This window comes from Urocampus carinirostris, chromosome 17 (assembly GCF_059441175.1).
Source record: "Urocampus carinirostris isolate Australia breed hairy pipefish chromosome 17, RoL_Ucar_1.0, whole genome shotgun sequence".
In the NCBI taxonomy this organism is placed as follows: Eukaryota; Metazoa; Chordata; class Actinopteri; order Syngnathiformes; family Syngnathidae; genus Urocampus; species Urocampus carinirostris.
The window spans coordinates 20,675,238-20,693,466 of NC_142365.1; the positions used below are offsets into that span (position 1 = coordinate 20,675,238).

Below are 18,229 nucleotides of genomic sequence, written 5' to 3' on the forward strand. Positions count from 1 at the left end.
TTATATTTACGATAAACACAGCGCTGTCAAGACCACAACAGGAGGAGGACCCAGATGCGTAATGTTTACTCACAAGTTTATTGAGATAACTGTCAGCGATCCGGTGCTTGCTGGATGAGGGAAGCAAGCCGTTCACGGGATCGGAGCGGGTTCGGAATGCGGAAGTGGATCTTCCGGAGCGGGAGATCGTAGTGTGGTCAAACGGGAAAAAACAGGTCGTTAGCCAGGACGGGAGATCAGAACGTGGTCAGGGTCAAGAAACAGATCGTAGCCGGGGACAAAGGGGGAAATCCCAGACGAGTGGGAAACGGGTGACGAAACAGGACCGACGGGAGTCAGAGTCAAAATGCTTGCCTTGTGTAAACAGAGGTTTGCCGACGGACTGACAAAGGGAGAGTGAAAGCACTAGGCTTAAATAGGAGGGGGAACCAATCAGGTACCCAGCAGCAGCTGGCGCCAGACGAGCGGGAACAGGTGAATGTAATGAGTAATCATGACACAGCGCAAAAATTTTAGGAATCAAAAATTATTTGTTTTTAGTTCAATAACTACAATTCAAACTTTAAGAGTATAAAAAAATAAATACGAATATTTCTTGTCATGGTTTGGTGCCTGCAGTACCTCCCGTTCTCCAAGAAATGGCAGCTTTACCCATTTACCAGTGTCCCTCTCGACTCACCAGTCCAGGTGCTCCCAATCATCATTGGCCATCTTCTGCTATAAACACTCTGGTCTCCCACTCCATGTTGCTGTTTGTCATTGTACTCATTGTACTCATCTTCTGCTCCAAGCCACCTCGAGATATTCCTCAAATATTTGTTCTCCATACTTGCACCCCAACCTCAACAAATTTATCTTCCAAGATTCCTCTCCTTGGCTGTTCCATTGCCGTTTTTCCTCGTCAGTAGTGAGTTCCATATTGTTATTAAACAAATGCCTTCTGTTGGGGTTTGATTGCATTGTCCTTATGTCTTGCCTTTGGGTCTTTCTGACATTTCTATTAGAACTGTTTTAGAACAAAAGGTAAAAGAGCCAAATAAAAAAGCAATGTAACGAAACTACAAATATAACAATGTCAATATATCAACTATACCTTTCATTGCACAATATTTAAAAAATAAAACCAGAAAGTGCTCTTAGCTTCTGATAAGGCAGAATTTGGCCCTCACTTTTGCCTGGCAGGCAGGATGTAGTCGCAGGCCAGGTAGGAAGAGATACTATAAGTGAGCCACGCAAACAGGCATCATTTTAACGTGAAAGAGAGTAGGTCTGCTCTATCTACATATAGTAGAAGAGGCTCTTTGAGAGAATTGGTCTAGGGGTGAAGGATCAATCCCAGGACAATAGTATCAATCCAATCCAAGTACTTAATTAGAATTGATAACAATATTTGTATCGACATGCCCAGCCCTACTTTTAAACCAAGTGGGTGAACATTGCCTGCACTTTGTCCAGGGAAATGACCACCGAATAATTTTTAGGTCATATCAACAAATGTTAAAACTGTTTGGCGATTAACATATCTTCATGAGTAGAATAGGCTTTTTTTTTTTTTTTGGAGAACTTGAACTCATTTCAAAAGTACGCTAGAATACATGGACTATTATAGAAAATGGGCATTTGTATAAATACCTGTAGGTCGAGATATTTGCATGTATTTAAAAGAACATGAGCTTCACCTAGATGCGGAAGACATTGTTGTCCTTCATCTTGCCACGAGTACCCTAAAACCTCAAAAAGGCTGGGCAAATAAAAAGCAAAGTAAATTAAAATAATTTGCCTTGGTCCCTTTGAGTCTCACTTGTCTGCGATTGCATTACGCTAAAAGTATCTAAATCAATTGATCTTTATTATAGTTTGTCAGTGAATACATGTGAAATATTTCCAAATTGTCTGTATGCTTTGTTTCATTGCTTCTCCCTGGTTATGCTGCTTCCGGATATTTGCTTTTATAGATAAGTATTTAACCAATCATATTTGAGCAATTACTTGTTGCCATGGTCGGAAATCTACCCAGAGGCCTTCACAATCGGCACTAAAGGCCCTGAAGCATAAAGCGGTTGGTTTCGACGATCACATTACCGGAAATATAATAAAATAATAATTTCCCCTAATTTTGCTTTTATTTATCATTCCTTTAATGTCAAATTCCTGATTCTAAACTTGCAGCTCATACTGGTATTTCCTACCATCCCGAAAGCTGGTATCTACACCAATACCGATTAACACCCATGCAATCACATTAACAAATTACAAATGCACTGTGTGCAAATATGGCATCCACATATGCATATCAGTCGATGCTGGGTGGCTATTCAAGGACGCTCATGCTCACAAGGGAGGCTAATCCTCTCTTCCGTTTGAACAATGAGGTTTCATGTTAATTGCTGTCTGTGAGGGGGCGTCTGCGAGTGGGTTTGTGTGTTTTTGTAACGCGAGCGCCATCTGCATGTAGACTGCAGAACATCCTTTATTTCTTGACTGAATTCCCCCCGACGTTCTTGTCCTAAGCCATCTATTTTACAAGGCTGCTATCTACTGGTGGAAGTGAGTACAGTCTTGTTTAGCATCTCCTTAGAATGTTTAAGATTCCTCATTATAATGTTTGGTTAAAAGAATCTAAAAGCAAAAAAAGAGAAGCTGATATAATAGTCTATTATTTAAAGGAACACCAACAGGGATGAGGACTCTGGATCCCCCTGCAAACATGAAAACACATGGTAAGTGTGAAGCACATTGTAAAGCGCTTTAAGAGGTCCAGTGACTTGGGCTATATAAATGCAGTCCATTTACCATTTACCATTTAAACATTTACAGAACCAGTGTTAGGAGTACCACAATACCAAACAATGCGTTCCTGGAACTCAATTACTTTTCTCGGTAACAAGTACTGTATCAAGTTATTAATGAAATGCTATAACCCAAATGTCATTACAATAGAGTGCGCTACTTTTTGAAAGCACACCATGGATTACCAAATTTTGTGTTCTTTAACTGGTCCTCCCCCGCTCATGATATAACGTATAACTCTCAACTCATCATCAACACAAAGCTGGATACAACATACACTAAAGGTAAGCATTTATATGTATATATATACATATATATATATATATATATATATATATATATATATATATATATATATATATATATATCCAGCATATAAGACAGTTTTGGTGGCGCCGTCTCAATTACAGAGTACGAGGAGGCGTAATTTCTCCCCATTGATATCCTGATCTTCACCAAAACCTAAATACTCTCATATAAGCCACATTTACAACTATACAATAATATACTGAAATCAGGGAGTCAGTTTTTTGCACATATTTGGTTGGGTGTCATCAATAGTGTATGGAGGGCAGAAAGTGGGGGAGGGGGCGTGGCTTATACAGGAACAACAAAATCAATTGGGCAAAGCTGAACACAGACTTTACAGTAAAAGAGTGCTGGGCTATGGTCTTTTTATTTCTAAAATTATTGTTGTAATACACTCTGCTTAGAAGGGCGGCACGGCAGCTGAGTGGTTACCGCGTCTGCGGCACAGATATCAGGTCATGGGTTCAAATCCAACTACCAGCCTTCCTGTGTGGAATTCGGATTTCCGTCCCGTGCCTGCTAAGATTCCTCCAGAGACTCCAGTTACCCCCCATTCTAAAAACATATAAGTGAAGTTAATCCGTTGGTCCAAATTGTCTCTAGTTTTAAATGAACGAATGAGTCAGTCTATGTGTGCCCTGTGACTGGCTGGCAACCAGTTTGAGGCGTCCCCCTGCTCACTGCCCGAAAACAACTGAGAATAAGCGGTGCAGATAATGAATCGATGGACTAATCATCGAGAAAAAAATGTATTCAACATTTGGAAAAATGAATATTCAAGTGGCTCGAAGACAAAGACCAAAATTGATATGGAGTGTCTCAGCTATGTGAGTTTGCAAACTCTCAAGATTGCACAAGCCAATAAATATGAAGGCTTCCATAGGTTGATCTACACATTTTATTCCTTTTCTTTTATTACATGGTCATTTCAAATAAATTTTAGAGGATTGACTTGTATGTGACTATTTACGGTAAATTATAATCTAGTTTTGGGTGTTTGTAATCTGGTTGCCTATTGCAATAACTTCTTAAATGAAGTAACTATTAACTGTCAATAATTACTTCTTTTTTTGGTAGCGCGCCCAACGCAGTACAGCGTGCAGTTGGACCCAGAAAAGGATGTCAGGCTAAACATTTTCAGTCCGATATAATTACTAAAATCGCTTCCCTTGGGGGATGAAACAATCTTCTGAGCTCAAAGGAACCGTTGTTGTTGCCCACATCGGTTGTAACGGAAAATGAGGGAGCTCTAATGAAGACAACACACAAAGGCGTTCTATTAAACTCTGCTCGGCCAGTCTGAGTAAAGCTAACTGTTAACAATAGCTTGCTAGCTAAGTGCATCATTTTAGAAATATTTCTCTTCATAGAAAACAAATAAAAACATTATTAAGTCAAGTCAAGTCACATTTGTTTGCATATCCCTTAATAACAACAATTTTCAAAGGACTGCACAGATTCAGATTCAGATTCAGATTCAGATCTACTTTATTGTCATTCTAGTACACGTGTATACAGAACGAAATGTCGATGCATCTGACCCCCACAGTTTCCTTGAATGTACAGATATAAATAAAGTTGTATTGTAATTGGCTACGTATAGTATTTTACCATAGTGCCGATAGTGCAAGAAGAGTAGCTAACCAGATGTGCAAAATGGGCAGTCAGGTTAACAAGTCAGGTACACAGTAACATTAACACTGTAACAATAACGCTGTAATTACCATAGTGCAGAGAGCAATGTGCAATGAGTGGCAAGCTATAAAAAACTGCCAGTAGTGCAAAAAGTCAGATTAGCAGCCGTTTAGATTTAAGTTAACTATATGTTAGATTGACCATTTAACAGTCTAATGGCCAGGGGGACTAGACTATTGCGGAGCCTGGTGGTCCTGCACCGCACACTGCAGAACCTCTTCCCAGAGGCTAGCAGAGTGAACAGTCCATGATGGGGGTGAGAGGGGTCCCCGGTAATATTCTTAGCATGGGATAGGCAGCGCTTCTGGCCAATGTCCTGAATGGAGGGAAGTGTAGTCCCGATTATTTTCTCTGCTGTCCTCGTTACCCTCCTCACACTACCCCAGTCGGTAGCGCTGCAGCCTCCACACCACACAGAGATACAGCTGGTCAGGATACTCTCTATGGTGCCCCTGTAGAATGTGATGAGGGAGGGTGGGGGCAGGTGGGCTCTCCTCATCCTCCGCAGGAAGTACAGGCGCTGCTGTGCCCTCTTAACCAGTGACCAGACCATAGACTATTGCAAACTTGAGACTATTATTACTCCATCCCCTGATCTAGAACCTAAATGAGGGCAAGGAAAAACTCACAAACCTCAGCATGAGGAAAATGAAGAAACCTTTAGAAGAGACGTCACATGAGGTAATCCTCCTTCCAGGATCACCAGGCTGGATGTTGTATTAACAAACAATAAAATTAAAAATAGAACATAACATAGTTAAAGTATGATATAAAATAAAAAATACAAATAAAATGAAAAGCATGACCAGGTTGCAATGGAAGTAGCATTAGCAAACAATACTTCTATTGAGATTGCAGATCTGATCTCAGGTGGCAGAGCATTCCACAGCACCAGGATCTGGATGGGGAACACTCTCGAGCCTGCAGATTCCTTCCCATGGAGTCACAAGTAGACCAAAAATAATAATATTCGTTTTATAATGCAAAAATGCTGTGATTTTCAAAAACAAAAAACCCAAAGAACCTCTGTATGTAACACTGAACAGGGACCGCCTCACCTGCCTTCCCTGACTGCACATCATTTACTCACTTCCCTTTATATAAAACACTTAGTTTTCTATCTTCCAAAATATTTCTTCTTTAATAGCTCCTTTTGGTAGCATTTGCAATCTTTAAGACATGCAATGTCATTTATCTACGGTCCCTATCCTACTGATGCAAATCACATCCCACCCCCTTTGCTCCTATCTCTCTCCACTCAAATCTCCACCCAGCTGTTGGATCAGGATGCTGAGATGTGAGAGGACTGGAGTGGGAAATTATCGAGAGAAGACTCAAGGGCAGCAGCAGCAGAAGCAGCAGAAGCAGCAGCAACAGCAAAAAGTCCGTAAAGATTCAATTTAAAAATGACTCCATCAGATGAATATGCATTTGAGTCAGTCAAGCAGGGATGCAGGAGTGGATAACCGGAGACTCCATTGACTTTGAATTGTTCAAAACTGCAAGCCGAGGGACTTCAGAGGAAGGCGACGGAAGATCCCAGACTTAGTTTCTCATACAGACGTCAAACAGGTATAATATCGATGGCTGATATAAGGATACAGATTTGCATGAACTTGCATGAGAACCAGTCACTTGATTGAGTTCAAATTGCGGCCACCCAAATGGACTGTCCCTATGGGGTTGACTGACTACGTGTCATTTCCACAGTTTTGACATGTCTGGATGGCGTTTGGTGACGGGGATGAAGACGAAGGCCAGGGTGAGAGGAGTCTTGTCAGAATGTATTTGAGCAATTTGTAACATTTTTATTGACTCATCCAAGTAAACGGTCTGTTTTGGAAAACATTTTTCCATCTGGCTGTTTTACAATCCCAATGTCGATATGAACTTACTTTGAAACATCATTTTCCCATTGACAGATTTACCTAACAATTTTCAGCTTTCAATATTTAGTATGAGTTGAAATTTTCATGACCATATTTGTTTCCAGGACCTCAAATCAAATTCGGTGTTTGTAATGAATGGGAAAATAAACATTTGCTTTATAACATTATGCATTTCTAATTGTGGGTTGGATGACAATGCCTTAAGTTTCTTAGTCCCATGGAACTCTACTGACATCTCATTACTTGACAAAAAAACCCATCGGAATAGTCGTTTTGTATCGATTGATCCGTCAGGCGAATATGAATTGAAGATTGAAACATTCTTAGTGTTGAATCTTTACCAATGCTTTCACTTTTTAAAGGTCAAATGTGTAATATTTGACCACTAGATGGCACTGTGTTGCGTGGTACAAGCAAGGGCCAGTGATCCATGGCAGAGCATGGCGGCAACCTGCCGGAAGAACATGCCACAAATCCAAGAAGGCGTTCCACAGTGAAAAAGACATACAAATTTCTCAACCTATGATTTAAAAAAAAATTACATTGGTATGATAGTTCATGTATTTTTGCCCAGCATTCAAATCATTTTCTTAAACCAGATGAACGTCTGTTTGTACTACTAGGAGGCACAACATATTAAACATTTTATCTTTAAGGACGGAAATAAATTGTATAGACTAATGTATCAGTTAAGAGCTGTCTCGACACCGATTGTTTATTGAGAGAGAGAGAGAGAGAGAGAGAAAGAGAGAGAAGGAGAGAGGGAGGGAGAGAGAGAAGGAGAGAGAGAGGGAGAGAGAGAGAGAGAGAGAGAGAGAGAGAGAGAGAGACACCTATTTCAAATATTTTACGATTGGTTTGCAATCGGAGCCCAAAATGAATTGACGCATAATACTACTCAGTTGGACCATATTGATTCTTCCCCCAATAATGAAAACACCCCTGTGTGTACAATAATTTGTACATAACTCTCTCATGTTGAAATTGAACTGTGTTTGGTTGTTGTGTTTCCAGGAAAACAAAAATAAAGCCTTTTTAGGTCCAAGGGTCAAAGCCGATTAAATTCCTTGTCAAAAGTTCAGATCCTTTGTACAACTCCAGTCACAAGTTTCACTCTCTTGCACAGCTTTGTTCATAATAGTTGTATCGCGTTGTGCAATCCTTCACAGGCTTCATCTTCATGTGCCCCCAGATGTATTCCCCAGTCCAGAAACGATCCTTTGAGTCGTAAAGCGTTAAAAGGAATCAGCCTGAGGATGGGGAGACGAGCGGCTGACCTGACCACCTCTGTACCAGTTTTCGGCGTCCCGGCATTGGTCGGAACGCGTAACTGGAGGCCAATTGATGGCGATGGTACCAGGGGAGCGCAGCTACAGACGTGGAGTCTTCAGAGCGGCAGCATTGGCGTGCAAACGTCCCTGGGGAACAGAGCACCTTCACAGTTTATGTATGAACTCCGCACGCAATCACATCATGGCTATAAGGAGTATAAAGGGATACTAGTAGTGACAAACAGTGTCAAGGAAAACAGGGAAGCGGGTATAGACTTGAGGAGTAAAAAGGAAGTGACTTTTCAGGGGCTCCAAGAAGAAAATTATCAGGACCACAGACATTACAGTCCCACAAAAATCAAGTCAACCATAAAAAACAGTCCAAAAACCAAACCTTCTGCTCGCTACCGTAACGGTAGTGTTGTGGACTCAGAGGCAATGGGCGGCATTAGCAGTGAGTATGATGAATTGACCCAAATTTACAGACAAAACCGAAAAGGACTACAGAACCAAAACACTGAGTCAAAACTCTTTGGACCGCAAAATATATGCAACCAGTGTGGAGGCAGACAGGCAGCGGCAGTCCAGATTATAGGAAAGAAAATGCTTACTCCTCTTGCTTGCCAAACAGAGAAACTATTTCATCCAGCTCAAGACTTGCGTTCCTCCAGGACACGTCTTCACTCCCCCCATAATGAGCCCGACATCCGACCGAGCAACCAACAACCGCCCGAGAATTTATTTAACAGAGATAAAGAGACAACCTCTCACCAAGGATCATATCCTAGTGGGAAAACACAGCACCCTGCGTGCCCGGTCCATTCCTTTCAAGCATTCCCTGCCTCAAACGTTACGTCGACCGTCCACGCTAATGAAGTCAAAACTAGCTATAACAGTTCCGCAAACATCCCTGTTGAGGACAAACCCCTCAAAACAGGAAGTCTCCCGTCGACACCACTCATGGCCACAGCCACTAGATCAAACCACCCGCAAGCAAAGACTCACCCCAAAGACAAATATAAAGCATCTCAAAAGGTATGTGTCTCAGTGCATGCTGTACAGGAAAACACTCCCTCATGCTTGTACACAACACCTAATGGAAACACTTCAGGTAGCTTCCCTAAGACCATCCAAACCTTGAATGATACTCTCATGTCTACAAAAATCCACACATTTCCCCGTCGCGTACCCCACTCTACCACGCATGACCAGCGATTATACCCGGACCAGCAATCGGGACGACCAGTATCTTCAAATCTCAACCACGTAGTGATGCCAAACCATGTCAGACATCATACCGACCTCAAAAGGAATCCCAACTCAAGGGCCGAACACGACCCTAAATCAGTGTCCCTAAATCCTAAATTAACACATCTTGGGAAAGCGGCGGTTCTAAATGCGGCTTTCCCAACCTCTGATCCTCAATTGGGGATGTCTGCTCCTATCTCTACAAGTACTAATTATGCTTTGTGCAGAAATGCAGCCCTCAGGAGCTCTTCGAATGTTCACCCTTTATCTACTCTAAGATCAAACCCAAAGAACTCCTGTATTGCATACCATCCTACGCAAAAAATGAGTGAAGAGTCACACGAAGACAACAAATCCATGAATCATAACGGACTTCCAGGCTCAGACGAGCCTCGCCAAGCACAATTAGTCGACTTAACATCTGAATTCTCTTCTGAACTTAATCCTCAGAATCAGGAATCGAAAACCCTTCTGACCTTGTTACCAAACGCGTCCAAAAGCACTTATGTATCAAATGTGATAAAAAACAATTTAAAAGGAAGTTATTACTCAGGAATGGAATCTGACGCAACCTCACAAGAAAGCGTTTGCCCAATTAAGTGCAATGGTTCTTTTCTGCAGTCGTGCATGTACGCAGAACAACAAATGGGTAATTGTTACCAAGGAAACTCAGTAATAGAACAAAAAGGACAGTGTGCCTCATGCCCGAAGCAGATCCATTCAAAATCAGAGGATCTCTCCTTGGGTATCGCAGCCATGCACGCAAAAAGTACCGCTGAATCAAACATGGAAAAACATGCATCACCAAATTACCCAACAGAGGAAGAAAGTCTCAGGCCCATTATCTCAGTTCTTGAGAACACAAAATCCCATGACCATATTCAAAGGCTTCAATCAAACAAACCACGGCTTCAAAAGTCCCTTAAAGACACAGAGACTTGTAGAATAATACCATCAGTGCGGAATCCCACATCACTCCGTCACATCGGGCCTGAGGCAATCATTGGCCCTGGTTCGGAGTTTGCTGCCAAGCGGCAGGGGCCCGAACTGATCCCGGTCCAATGTTACCCTACCGAGGCGTTGATGATTTCCCCTCGTTGCTGTAAATCGGCAACCGTGCAGCACAGGCTTGAAAGTGTGCAGGCTAGTCTGGCAGCCAACGAGGACAGAATCGCTACTCTGCTGGACATCATCCGTGACCTGGAGGCCAGCCACACTGCCAAGGGGTACGAGCATGTTTGTGTGTGCGTTTGTGTGCATGCATGAGAGGCCATATGTGAATTAAATCAAAACAGCTCTCACATTAAACATCATACTCTCACAGATGCACAACTCGAGTGTCATACAGACACAGTCATACCCATGTACAAACATTACTATACTCTCTAATACTGTATGCTCTCACACATACTACTATAGTCTCATAGACACACAACTATATTCTCTTACACATGGTACCATACTCTCACCCACACAATTCTATGCTTTCACACACATACTACTATACAGCCTGCAGGTCATTGGTGAGAAACTTATTGAGTTTTTAATTTTGGTTGAACAGATTTTTTTCTTGGGATCAAGTTAGTTAAGTTAACCGTTATGGGTCCGATATGGCTGTAATAGGAAATTCATTTTGGTAATTGACACTAGAAAATAAGTTAAAAGTTGTGTTTAAAACAATATTACAGTGTTTTTTCAAGAAAAAACCCAACTGAATTTAACAAAACTTACATTTTTCCTGTTTGGTACAAATTTGAATCTACTGAAGTCAGGTCCCAACTGGATCCTAGAATATTTTAAGAATGTCTTACAGTTGTGCTCTGGGCTAGTGAATCATCATCTGCGCTGGCCTGATTTCTAAAAGCTCCGTGTTCAACATTTCGCTCCATTTGAATAAACATTCGTAAGCCTATCTGTGAATAAAATCTTTTTTTACCCACAAAAAAGACTTCCACCCATCACCCGGAATTCTAAGGCTTTTTTTTTTAAGATGCAAAGTGGAATACATTTCAAAAATTATGACGGGCAGCTGTCATTCTTTCATGCTTTAGTAGCTTATGGGATGGTCAATAGCCATAGCATAAAACAATACATTTTGACTACCGGTAAGTGTAATATGATCACAAGTATTTTCATTTGGTTTCTTTTACTGATTACTGAAGTCCATCCATTCATCCATTATCTGCACCGCTTATCCTCAGTAGGGTCGCGGGGGTGCTGGACCACAGCCAGTCGCAGGGCACACAGAGACAGACAACTCACTCGCTCATTCACACCAAGGAACAATTTGGACCAGCCAATGAACCTGACATGCATGCTTTTGTAATGTGGGAGAAAACCGGAGTGCCTGGAGAAAACCCGCACAAAGCACGGGTAGAACATGCAAACTCCACACAGGAAGGTTTGATCCCATGACCTCAGAACTGTGCAGCACACTCTCTAACCACTGCCCTGCCGTGCTGCCCAATTCCTGAACTCATGTTTCCTAATTATTAAAGAAGGACATAATAAAGCTGCGATTGGGCTTCCAGCAATGTGTCTTTGTCTATCACTGTCATCATATGCTGTGACTGTCTGAGGTCACGTTTCGGACCAGATTTGGTTTGATGTTGTGGCATGACATGCGTGTAGCCATTTTGCCTTGCCAAAAAGTGTTCATAAAGTCTTTTCTGCTTATCTTTTATGCATCAGTCACAGTGGTCAGTGCTGCAAAACTGGACAGGACTTCAAAAACTGTTCCACCTGCCAAAAGACTGCTTGCGTTGTCTACAGGTTTGTAATGATTGTGTTTTGAGACTTACTCAAAAATTTAACAAATGCCTTACATAGGATGGAGTCCCTTAGAAACACCTAAACAGGGGAATTATTTAATATGATCATTTACATTCGATTACTATACATTACATCTATTTCAGCCTCATAGTGGAGCCTTGCATCAGCATAACAGCGGTGATGAATTGTAATCCCCTGAGCCAGGTATTCTGTTTGTGGAGAGGAAGTTAGGAAGAGCACAGGATGTAAAATTCTTCTGATATCGTGCTTTACAAAGAAATGTCTGAGACCCTTTTTTTGCTGCGGCTGATGATGATGAAAAAGAGGCTTTCGATTTTCTGTTGATCTACTTTAGTTATCTCTAAATGTTTGTAGCTTACCTCATTCACAACCATCGAGATATTTTTAACATTCAGTGCCAGTGACAGTAATTAACATCAATCCACCATTTTGTATTTATGTAGGAGGCAGTTGATTACTTTAGCGGTTCTTCTTTAACTAATGTTGATATGTTTGTTTAAATATCAATAATGTTTTCGTTTTATGTTTATAATTTTTTCAGTGTCGAGTACGACTTCAGGCAGCAGGAAAGGCGGTTCTTGGAGGTTCTCAATCCACACTCAATAGGGAAAAATAATGCCAAGCACGTTTCTCAATCGTTTTCCCTGAACTTCAGTCTGCTCACAAAAGCCCTGAAGAAAGTGAAGAAGTCAAAGAAGAAAAGCAAAAAGCTCTACAAACTTCTGTTGAAGTGGCTGCCAAAGAAAACTCAGCTGATTTAGGAACTCTGAACTCTAAACACTTTTTTTCATGGAGAGGCTGTCAGGACATATACAATGAACTGACGGGTTAGATCATCTTTTACGTAAATCCTCTATGTTATGTCTAGAATGGAGTTAGTACATATTCGCTTTAGAACTGTTTGACTTTTATTTGGACATCAGTTCCTACTGAAATTACAAAGAAATGTGAAAAATGAATATATGGAATAATCAACTATTTTAATAAAGCTCTTGAATACAATATTTATTTTCATTGTGATTATTATTAAAATATATTTTGTTCATGCTCCACTCTTGATAAAATCCTCAGGATTAAAATGTTATTTATAAGAATGGTGCAATAGGTTTAATCAGTCGACGCGACTAATGACTCATTTTGAGTTGGAGATTAAGTGGCAGTGTTCCCTGGGGACCACGACAAACGGCAAAGAAGGGCAGTTTGGGGTTCACTGTCACTGTTCTTCCCAGGGGCAAGTGTCCTCTAGGGTGAGAAGCCACAATCGGCTGGAGATGCGAGGGATCAGCTTCCGTGGGATGGAAATTTGATATGACAGGCCGCAAAAGAAGAGACACGACGAGTTTTCAGACTGAGAAAGTGCTTGCCTCTGGCCTTTTTGCTCTGCCTGACACTTGCCTAATTTTTGTTGAAACGTGCTTTATGAAGAATGTGATGATGAATACATTTATTCAAGAATGTGTTTCATATATACATGACTTTTGCAACTCCAAAACATGATAGACGGACAGGTGGATGGATGGATGGATGGATGGATGGATGGATGGATGGATGGATGGATGGATGGATGGATGGATGGATGGATGGATGGATGGATGGACGGATGATGGAATGGAGGGAGGGAGGGAGGCTTGAAAGGAAGGTGGGGTTGGATGGATGGATGGATCAATCGATTAATGCAGTGGTTCCCAACTGGTCTGACTTCAAGACCCACCATTCCACCGTAATGACAAGCTGTCACCCTAACAAGAAAACATCCACATTTCTAATGTATCCAATAAACCGATTATATGGATAATATATTCAACTTTTAAAGAAAAAAAAAGCATATAAGCCTACATCGCAAATAAGTGACCCCCTAAAAGTTTTTTATAATAGCCACATATCGAAACTAATTCTAAGTATTTAATCAATTGTGGACTTGATCGTTGCGGTCACTCTTTTCAATAACATTCTTGGGACTCATTGTTATGGGAAGAAAAAGGAAATAAATACAAGACAATCAAGATAAATGTGATGATGTCCCCTCTCAAGCGTCTCGATTGACTGTACTGGAAGATGAGAACAAGCAGAGCTCTACCGCAATCTACTGTTAAGTAGTGCCATCGAACCTCCATTTTTTCATCTAATTAGCAATATTTTGTCAAGGCAAAGGCCTTGGACCCACTACAATCAATGATTTTTGTGGGACTGTAGTGTCTGTGGTCCTGATAATTTTCTTCTTGGAGCCCCTGAAAAGTCACTTCCTTTTTACTCCTCAAGTCTATACCCGCTTCCCTGTTTTCCTTGACACTGTTTGTCACTACTAGTATCCCTTTATACTACAATCTTCTTCGTTACCAGTTGAGAAATATTCGATTAATGGATGGACAGAGGGATGAATGGATGGGTTTTAGTTTAATGGATGGAGGGATGCATGCAGAGATGGGTGGTCAGCTGCATGGATGGATGGTCAGCTGCTTAGATTGATAGACATATGAACAGACTGCTGCATGCAGGGATGGATGAAACAATGGATGAATATAATAATAATAATAATAATGCATTTTATTTAAAAGCGCCTTTCAGGCCACCCAAGAACACTGTACAGACAATGGAAAAAATACAATTTAAAAAGTTGTAAGCGAAATAATAAATAAAAACAAGACATAAAATCATAAAAACATAGGAAATGGAGAAGCTATGTGTTGTAGGCAGTCCTGAACAGGTGTGTTTTTAGACGGGACTTAAAAGTGGAGAGAGGTGTGCAGTTTTGGAGGTCCGGAGGTAGATTGTTCCAGAGCTTGGGAGCAGCGCGACTGAAGGCTCTGGCTCCCATGGTGCTTAGATGGGCAGGGGGCACTGACAGTCGGAGGGGAGGACGAGGATCTGAGGGAGCGAGTGGGGACGTGCACCTGGAGATAGATTAAGGTTTAATGGATGGACAGGTGCATGCAGCGATGAATGGTCACATGCACAGACAGATCCATGCAGGGATGGATGGACAGATGAATGAATGGATGGATGATGGTTTGAGGGACGATCAGATGTACACAGGGATGATTGATCATATGCATCGATGGATGGATACATGCACAGACGGATGCATGCAGGGATGGATGGAACAATGGATGAATGCATAGATTATGTTTAAATGGAAGGACAGATCCATGTAATGAAGGATGGACGGATGGATGAATGGATAGATGATGGTTTGACGGACGAACGGGTGTATACAGGGATGATTGATCAAATGCATGGATGGATGGACCGATGCACTGACAGATCCATGCAGGGATTGATGAAGATGGATGAATGGATGGATGACGATTTGATGGACGAACGGGTGCATACAGGGATGGGCGGTCAAATGCATGGATGGATGGACAGATGCATAGACGGATGCATGCAGGGATGGATGAACAGATGTACAGACAGATCCATGCAGGGATGGATTGACAGATGCACAGACAGATCGACACAGGGATTGATGGACAGATGGATGAATGAATGGATGATGGTTTGATGGACGAATGGATGTATACAGGGATGGATAGTGAGATGTATGGATGGATGGACAGATGCACAGACGGATCCATGCAGGGATGGATGGACAGATGCACTGACAGATTGATGCAGGGATTGATGGACAGATGGATGAATGAATGGATGATGGTTTGATGGATGAATGGATGTATACAGGGATGGATAGTGAGATGTATGGATGGATGGACAGATGCACAGACGGATGCATGCAGGGATGGACGGACAGATGCAGGACGGATCGATGAATGGATGGATGGTTGGATGAAGATATTGACAAACAGATGGACAGTTGCATACTAGTAATGATGGCTTTCTTTAATCAAAGCACAAATGCTGACAGTAGCCCGCTTGGATGCTGCAGTGGAGCCAAAACTACAGGCACGCCAGCGTCAGGCCAGCATCCTTGCGAATTAGCTTGTTAGTCACAAACATCACCTCAGGGTATCGCTCAGCAGCAAAGAAGAGAATGACTGACAGTCAACACAGCTAGGAGGCGCCTTTAATTACTGTTGTCGACTCATAATCAGCTGCAGTCTGCAACCACAACAACTTTTACAATGATTATAAACAACTTTAATGAAGTGTCATTAACCCCTGCGCACAAAACGTATGTATTAGATTATATAAATGTTGTGCGCTGCCTGAGGGGCAGGTTGAGTTGGAAATGAATATGTGATTTGATTACTTTCTCTCAGGCAAAATCTTGCCATCTAGCTGATGTGTTTGTATCAATCTATCACCTATTTCGAGCCCGGTACAAACCGCTGGTTAGCTATTGTGTTGTTTGTAAATGATCTATTATGTATTTGTGCTTTTATGTGGCTCACTACTGTATCGTTCAAAAAACAGCTCAAGAGGAAGAAAGGTAAAAATAACAAAACTGTGTTTGGCTTGTGACAGACATTATTTGCCATCTGAAAAGACGTTTCCAGACAAGATGAGGTGAGTCATTTGATTCAATGCAAATAGGTAAAAGAACTCATGTAACCTTATTTCGAAGTTTATTCCGAAAATTGATGTCCTGTAACCCGGCTGGCTTTTCTCTCTTCAAAAAACTCATTTGAGCCTCACAGTGACAATGAAAGCATGGGATTGAGCTGACAAATGTCGGCGTATTTTTAACCCCTATCTGATTTTCTGCTTATACTTTGCGTGAGGACATTTGAATTATGTGTTTGAAAAGCTTAAGGAGGTTTTGATTTTACTCATCAGGGTTTTGATGGGATATGTTTTGGTTGTTCCTGTTTATAATCACCCACCCTTCAACAAATACATTTGAGACCTTCCAAACAATTGTAATCGCAATGCAACTGTATACAATCAACTACTTGTCTTTTTTTTTTTCTCGCGCTGTAAATATCAGTGATTCATTATCTGATTGACAGAGCAAGAAAGCAATATTGAACTAGCATAGAAAAAATATTTATGGTCTTGCCTTAGCTTACAACTAATGACTATACGCTGTTACTTTTCAACAAAAGCATCAATAGATAAGTAATCTTTCATTATGAAAAAAAATACTGAACGGCTTGACTTGTTGTTAGTTTATACTATCACTAATTCCATTGCTTGATGCAAAATGGCATGCCAAATATCCTTGGTTTCACTATCTTCACGAGGCAAAATCATTGCGTGTCTCACTCTGCATCTGCAGACCTTCAGAACAGTAATAAGTTACATACTAGTTGGCCTAATATTCATAATGTAATGTTAAAATTCAGCCGTTTTCAAAAACAAAATCTAAATGTTGTGAAGTTAAATGAGAAAGAAGAAAGTTTTAATTTTATGTTTCCGTTTGACAGGGGAGATATAGCCTGATCTGCCTCCCCTGATTGCACGTCACTGATTAAGATTCATACGTTTGCTGCATGGGTCATAATGAATAAATAAATGAATGAAAGAATGAATGGATGGATGAATGAACTAGTATGGCTGTGCACATTTAGAGCGGCACCAGTGTTAATGCGAAAGCGTTTTTTATGTTGCATTTCCTTTTTATTCTGGCCTGGTAGAAAAAAATGTCTTTCTGGGAAACCTGCTGTGTCAGCAAAACCAAAAATGCCATTTCAGCTATTTTTGCTGTTTTCACATCTGAAGTAACCTACCTGTCTGCCTGTAAAAGATTGTGATGATACACGTCTTTCTGGCCGGGAGAGTGGAATGTCAACCAAAAGTGCTATATTATGAATATTAAATCAATTAGTATTACTGTGCTGAGCGTCTGCAAATGCTGAGTGAGACATGCAATAATTTCAGCTCGAGGTGATAGCGCTCTTTGAGGGGCTTTTTCACATCCAGGGTAACCTACCTCACTGCCTGTGAAAGATGGTAGTCCTTTCTAAACTCATTCTTCCTTTTTTTGGGTGGACGGACACTCAAATAGACAAACCAACAAACAAACAGATAGATATATATACAAACCAAAACTATAGCACCACATTTGCTTTGCTCGCAGGTTAGAAAGAACAAATGAATGAATGAATAAATCAATGAATAAAAATTAGATTATACAGTATAAACTGCTCTACTATTTGTGCCTTTTAAGTGTGATAATATTCTTTACTTCATCAGGGACTTGTTGACCCGAAAGTCCGAGGACAAGAAAAAAAAGTCAAAGGCCGGAAGGATTTTTACATTCTGTGTTCTATGAATTTAACCCAAGAAGAGCAAGCAAACGGCCCTTGGACTCGAGCATTGTTTCATTGACTCATC

The 18,229-nt window shown here is 41.1% G+C and overlaps 1 protein-coding gene across 2 annotated transcripts; it reads left to right on the forward strand.

Annotated features, from left to right (window-relative positions):
• Positions 1-6,103: 6,103 nt before the first annotated feature.
• Positions 6,104-12,932, forward strand: LOC148349479 (uncharacterized). Of its 2 annotated transcripts, none has more exons than XM_088321133.1 (5): positions 6,104-6,366; positions 6,505-6,556; positions 7,876-10,428; positions 11,894-11,974; positions 12,537-12,932. In XM_088321133.1, the coding sequence occupies exons 3-5, from the start codon at positions 7,940-7,942 to the stop codon at positions 12,754-12,756; spliced, it is 2,790 nt and encodes a 929-aa protein (XP_088177259.1). In that variant the 5' UTR covers positions 6,104-6,366; positions 6,505-6,556; positions 7,876-7,939; the 3' UTR covers positions 12,757-12,932. The 2 variants fall into 2 exon arrangements, with proteins under 2 accessions (XP_088177259.1, XP_088177260.1); XM_088321134.1 differs by having other exon boundaries at positions 11,900-11,974.
• The last annotated feature ends 5,297 nt before the right edge of the window (positions 12,933-18,229 follow it).

Coding starts and splice junctions, on each gene's coding strand:
- LOC148349479 (XM_088321133.1), top strand. CDS start 7,940: ATGGGGAGACGAGCGGCTGACCTGACCACCTCTGTACCAGTTTTCGGC. Junction 10,429..11,893: donor GCCAGCCACACTGCCAAGGG/GTACGAGCATGT, acceptor TTTATGCATCAG/TCACAGTGGTCAGTGCTGCA. Junction 11,975..12,536: donor ACTGCTTGCGTTGTCTACAG/GTTTGTAATGAT, acceptor TAATTTTTTCAG/TGTCGAGTACGACTTCAGGC.